The sequence below is a fragment of the Elaeis guineensis genome, chromosome 6 (assembly GCF_000442705.2).
Source record: "Elaeis guineensis isolate ETL-2024a chromosome 6, EG11, whole genome shotgun sequence".
Lineage (NCBI taxonomy): Eukaryota > Viridiplantae > Streptophyta > Magnoliopsida > Arecales > Arecaceae > Elaeis > Elaeis guineensis.
In genome coordinates this window covers 11196754-11202841 of record NC_025998.2, presented here as the reverse complement: position 1 = coordinate 11202841, position 6088 = coordinate 11196754, and the positions used below count along the sequence as shown (strand labels likewise).

General features: G+C 42.0%; 1 protein-coding gene across 2 annotated transcripts; it reads right to left on the bottom strand.

Moving 5' to 3' along the window:
• Positions 1-1012: 1012 nt before the first annotated feature.
• LOC140858463 (nudix hydrolase 15, mitochondrial-like) lies at positions 1013-4918 on the bottom strand. 2 transcript variants are annotated; one of them, XR_012142034.1, is made up of 5 exons: positions 4511-4918; positions 4237-4379; positions 1865-1984; positions 1488-1779; positions 1013-1319 (listed from the first exon to the last, which is right to left on the bottom strand). XR_012142034.1 is itself a non-coding variant. In XM_073259167.1 (4 exons), the coding sequence occupies exons 1-4, from the start codon at positions 4848-4850 to the stop codon at positions 1555-1557; spliced, it is 828 nt and encodes a 275-aa protein (XP_073115268.1). In that variant the 5' UTR covers positions 4851-4917; the 3' UTR covers positions 1013-1554. The 2 variants fall into 2 exon arrangements, 1 of the variants encoding a protein (XP_073115268.1); XM_073259167.1 differs by having other exon boundaries at positions 1013-1779; positions 4511-4917.
• Positions 4919-6088: the final 1170 nt, after the last annotated feature.

Sequence of the window (6088 nt, the reverse complement as noted above, 5' to 3'; positions counted from 1 at the left end):
CCACGCATGAAAATTTGATTCAAATATGTTTATCGTCACCAGGAAATCCGTTGCCTTTTCCATTTCTTGGGTAGATTTTGATGCTGCAAAGAAATCTATCGAGTGCATTGAATGACAGATTTCTAGAGAAGTGAAAATCATCGGATAATATTTTGCCTAGGCGTCGGAGGGGTAGAGAGTAGTCACCATCTCCATTTGCCAAGTGAGATTCGTAGGATTGAGGTCTTTTATCCCCGGGCTCTTTTCATGCTTTGGCATACAGCAAGTATGCCAATTTGACCAAGCAAAAGCCACCTGGATGTCTCACCAGAACCCTTCTGGAAAAACGATTGGTGGATACCGTCAATATTCGTGATGAGCCAGGATGGTGACTTAAATAGTGACATGCAGAGAGGTAGCAAATGTTGTGATCTAGATAAAGGCAGTTTCATCATTTTGCAATGCATTATGTTTGCAAGGATCTTGCCTTGTATCAAATTATCACTTAGAAAAACCAATGTAGATTTAGAATTGTTGATATCGAGCCTGAACATCAGCTCAAAAGCAAATAGATAGAATTTCGTAGCAGTAAAAGTTGGTGAGTGAAGACTTTGCAGAAGAGAAGGGTGCCGCCTGTAAATTGGAGTAAACAAGTTCTATCATCAGGAGGCCCTTGGTTTGAGTCCTGTGACGACACTTGCAGCTTGCCTTCTAAAAATATTGGAGTAAGCATGTCAGCTACAAGGAAGAAGAGATGGGGAGAAAGAAAGTCTCCTTACCTAGGGATCAAGCAGGGACCTTCAAGCCAAGAGAGAAAGTGTTACTGCACCTCATAATTTGGTTAATACCACCTCAGAAGTGCGTCAGCCAAAAATAGGAATTTTAGCCGCCTTCTAACCCTTAAAAGTTTTGCAAGTTCGTTTCTTTCTCTTTTTTTTTTTTTTTTTTTCTTTTTTCCTCAAGAATTGAATGTTATACAACAATATCACCATTAACTTTCATGGCATCTCCAAAAGAAATATTACATCCAACCTAATGGATCCATCTGAATAATATGAGGTGATGCAAGAAGGATTCAATGTACAATTCCATAAACCATGTATACATTAACGACTGTAATTTTTTTTAGCAGTATAGCAGAATACATTGTATAGTTTGTGAAGTTATTGGCACTGGAATAGTCCACAAAGCTGGTCCTTCAAGCAGTGCGTCTGAAACATTTCAAACAGATTGAAGTAAAAGTTGCTATACTTGAGGGTGTAGTTGGCATTAGGTCCATCCATCTTGGACTGGTAGTAAGCCTGCCAGGGCACAAGACTCAGGGAAGCCAGCTGCAAGACCTGTCCGTGGGACATGTTTTAAACAACAAAACTCTCTGAGCATCCTTTATACCAGATATGAAGCCAGGCGACCTCACAGTTTTCTGATGCACTAATAGAAAAACATCCAGACAGCACCATTAATTGAAGAATTACACTATCCTGATGCTATTGATGAGCCATTATTACCTTCCACAGTGTCATAACAAACATCCGCAAACAACTTGCGGACATAAGTTAATATGAATCTGAGAGTTCATGGCATTATACAGGTCCCCTTTATATAGCGGGGGACTCTGTACCTGGGCTTTTGCTCAGGGAAAGAAGGTGGCCGCTGATAAATGATTGATGCAGCATGAATCAACATAGTTGCAGTTAAACCCCAAATAACAAAATTCTTGTTTTCTGTACTGAAGTTGAAGTAATGGACCAGAAACTTCTCCCCCATCCATTCCCGCTCCTCAGACCTCCGGTTTTCATCCTGTGTCCACTATGAAATGAATCTTATGGAGCAAAAGGAATCGGTTAAGACTAATCTAGAACAAAACTCTGATATCAGATTAGACCTTGAGAAACATCTCTAAGGGTGCATCAAATATTGCTTCCACCTCATCAGCATTAGCAACAGGCTTGAATGCTTGGTTATCAGAAAGTATGCCAACAACAGGAACTACTCTGAGAAGATGCTATAGTGAGTAAACAACAAATCAGCTTGCTTGCCACAGAAGATGATAACAGGTAAACTTCAGAAGAATTAAATGAGTAATGTTTTAGCTCTTTTAAGGGCTCTTATAACATCAAGCCATTGACAACACCAGGGGGCGAGAGCCATACAAGTCATCTGAATGTTAAGCTATGCACCAAAGAATCATAAGGTATCCATTAGAGTGCAACCTCAGTGTGAGGACGAAAAATCCATCCATGTAAATGCTGTATTATGACATAATAAAATTACATATTTTATACTCAGAATAATTTGTCTTTTGTGTTCTTTTTTTTTGGGGGGGCGCTGTTGTGTGGGGAGGTGGGGGTGCTATTGCTCAAACTTGTCAGAGATTATTGCATAAACTATGAAAGACCAGTTTACCATGTTGCAATCAGCTATGATACATCTCAAAAATCATTAATCTAACAACAATAAACTGCATAACAAACATAAAACTTTGAAGGCAGAATAAAGTAGCATCGAATCCACAAATTTAACCAGCATCTCCCCCCCCCCTCCCCCCCAACAAACAAAAAAAAAGAAAGGTTTTTGTGTGCCCTTTTTCTTGTGATAGAAGGAGATTCTTATAATTCACTCATCAAAGAATGAACTAATCATCAATAAAATGGAAAGGAGACTGAAGGAACTCATAGACACGTATGATGGATAAATTAGAAATGTATGAAACATTGGCAAGTATTTCCTGTTGGTTCAGATGAGTTCCACATAACGAGTGCTGGCAAAATGTCAGCAACAATGTTTATCAGACAAGACTTCTTCAAAGGCAGATGCATGCCTAATTCCATATCCAACATGGTCAGCCTATTTCTGCAATCACCTTAAAAATTGTTTATCGTGATGTTAAGAGAGACTAACTTGCACGATAGGAATGGAGAAGGCCAGTTATTAGGGCTTTGAAAAGATATGACTACAATTTTTTATCTAGTAGGCTTTCTCATGCCAATGTTTGTTGGTCTCAGAGACCCATGGGCCCATGCACCTAATACCTTAAGTTTTGGGGTTAGAATAAATCATTTTTTTTCTGGAAAAGTAATCTGTTTGTAGCATTTGTATATAAAAGAAACTGACTAAAACTTATTCACTGAAAACCAGAATCTATATGAGATTGATGAAAATGTTAAAGTCTAACACCTTATTTCAGGGAAGTAAAAATTGAAGAATAAGCTGGAATTGAAAAAAAGGAGGAACAGAGAATTAACTCTATTCTACCATCTTTGCATCACATCTGTAGCCAGACTTGATGCAACTAGTGAGAAAATAAAAACTGGAAACCCCACAATTGACCCTCCTCGAACTTCCTCTTATCCAGAATAAGGTTGCAGTAATCGGCAGAACATACCAAAACAAATTGGAAAAGGCAGTTTTATTCAGGATAAATTCTCTTATGAACGCCTTCGCCCCCTAAAAAAGACCGGTAATTCCGCATTCTGTTATTATCCCACAACAAAATGCAACTCTGGTACTGTTTCGGAAACAGTTTTTGGCAGGAGGAAACATACATATGCTTGTTCTGCCTGTCAGGAAGACAAACAAGAAAAGAAAAGAAGCTTGATCCCAGGAATGGATCAAATGGAACCACATATTCAGTGTTTCTCCATTTGTCCATACCTCAGGAGTCTATCACAGATGCAAAGTTAGTAGTTATAGAGGAAATCCTTGGCAAACAGTGTGCGCCTCATTCATCGGCTCTAACAAGATACCATCTTTCTGCTGGTTATTACAAGCCTCACTGCAATAGTATCCATACTACAAGCCCAAACTTCGACATTTGCAAGCACAACCACTAAAACCAATTGGTGGCATAGAGGAACAGTGAAACAATTTTAGGCCAAAAACATAACACTAACACAACCAGCATGAATGCAGCTCCAGTCCATGGGGCTTCTCGACAATAGCAAGCACATCAAGACTAACTAATGCGAATCAGTAATTCATTCTTCACAGTCAAAAAAGAAGAAGGAAATGGTGGCCGATAATTAAACAACCATAAATTCTAAATCAAATAAGAATTAAATCAGAATTATCTAGTTCAATAAACAAACAAAAAAATTAGATTTATCCAGGATTGCAAGCCATTATAACACGAGATTCCAACTTTGTTTGAATGCAGATGCACAATAAGAATCACTGAGAATCCCATACTTCAATGCACACAAAAAAACAAAAGAAGAACAAAAAGGGCTTTAGATTGTGATATTGAAGCATAATTACCCGGGACAGGAAGGGTTCCAGAACGGTAACGACTGTGATCAGAGAAGGATCCAGTCCAATCTCTTCTTTGGCTTCTCTCAACGCCGTCTCTTGATCATCCGCGTCGCCCTCATCCGCCTTTCCCCCCGGCAACGACACCTCACCTGCGCCCAAAAGCCAAAAAGGCAACACCTTTACCAGGAAAAATCCAACCTTTTGCAAAATTCCTTCACTTTTTTTCCCTAAAAATCTCGAATGGAAAGAAAGAAGCGAGAGAGAGCGCGATCGAGCAAACCAGAGTGGGTGGAGAGTTTGGAGGAGCGCTTGGTGAGGATGACACGAAGATCACCAAGCTCCCCCTCGAAGAGGCAAACGAGGACGGCCGCCCTCTTGGGGCGGAACCTCTCCAACCGGGGGACGACGGCGGCGGAGTCCGCCAAACCGGTCTGTGAGACTACCTTCCCCCTCTCGTCCATGCCATCGCCGACACAATCGCCCACCTCGTCCTCTTCGACCTCGTCCGGGAAGGAGGGCGGCACGTAGAGGCGAAGCCGGTGGACGAGGTCATCGAGCCTGGGGCCCGAAGTCATGGGATCCCGAACTGGGTCGGCCTCTGCCTTCATCGCGGCCGCCATGGAAGCCCCACCTCAGCGCTAGTACTGTACGACTACCGTGTCCTGTCCCTGAGTGGCATCGGGCGGTTTCCGATCTCTAATTATTAATTGCACCAAGTTCAATGGACCATGCCAAATCCCACGGTGGTATTTCACCAATTCCCGATTACGCGTTATCTACCGTGCATGTGCTACGAGATTTTCCTTGGTCCACTTGGACCTGGTCCAGGCAATAATTTCTCGTACCCGATATGGCCCAGGTTCGGCGAAAGAAGCCGAGGACTGTCGATTTGTTACAAGATCTGAAGGGAAATAGGTCGATGGTTAGGGTTAATGTATGTATGAGAGAAAATTACTGTAGTATTTCCTGAATTTTGATCTATTTATATTTAGATCTCAAAAAAAAAAAAAAAAACTTGTTGGGGTAGATCTTCGTCGTCCGATTGACTATCTTTCCTCCTCACCTCCTCATCGGCTAAGTACGACTAAAGGGGCAACGGCTATTTATTCTCTTCATCCCTACACCGACTGTTGGGATAGATCCTCGTCACTTGACCGACTACCCAGCTTTTTCGTATCTGAGTCGATTAAAGAAGCTTCATCGACTAAGCTGCCTTCAATCAACCCGGCTCGGATCGATGAGTCCCGATCGGTAAGGTTGACACTGGGTACCGACATGGATTTCTAGCTGACTAAAGTCTGCTCCTCCTGATCGGCATCAGTCTGACTAAGATTAATATGCCATCCACGACTTCTAGCTCCCAGCGCCACTCGGCCTGTGATCGAGTTCATACTCGGTTAGTGGCCGAGTACGCCAATCGAGGATAAGACAACCCGATGGTCCTATTATGCCGACTCCGACAATACGGATCTCAGCCGATTAGCTGAGCATCGAATATGGCCATTATACGATTCTGGTAGGCCATATCAAAGTCATGTCACTTCGACATCACACTTTAGTTGGCTAGTTACGCACCATGATGGGATACTACGATTTTATTAAATGCACTCTTAGGGTCATTAATTATACCCTACATCTGATAGCGTCTGCCGCCATAAGTGCGTCGAGTAGAAGGCACACTCGCCGTCAGTATTTAAAGATGCTCATGCAGCATCATGCGGTACTATACGACAGGACATGATCGACATGATCACTTATCATCTCACCATTCATTTTGCTCCCTCTATAAATAGAGGTGAGCGGTGACCTCTCCAAGTAAGGGGGTATGCACATGCTATTTTTGCGACCCAGACATTCT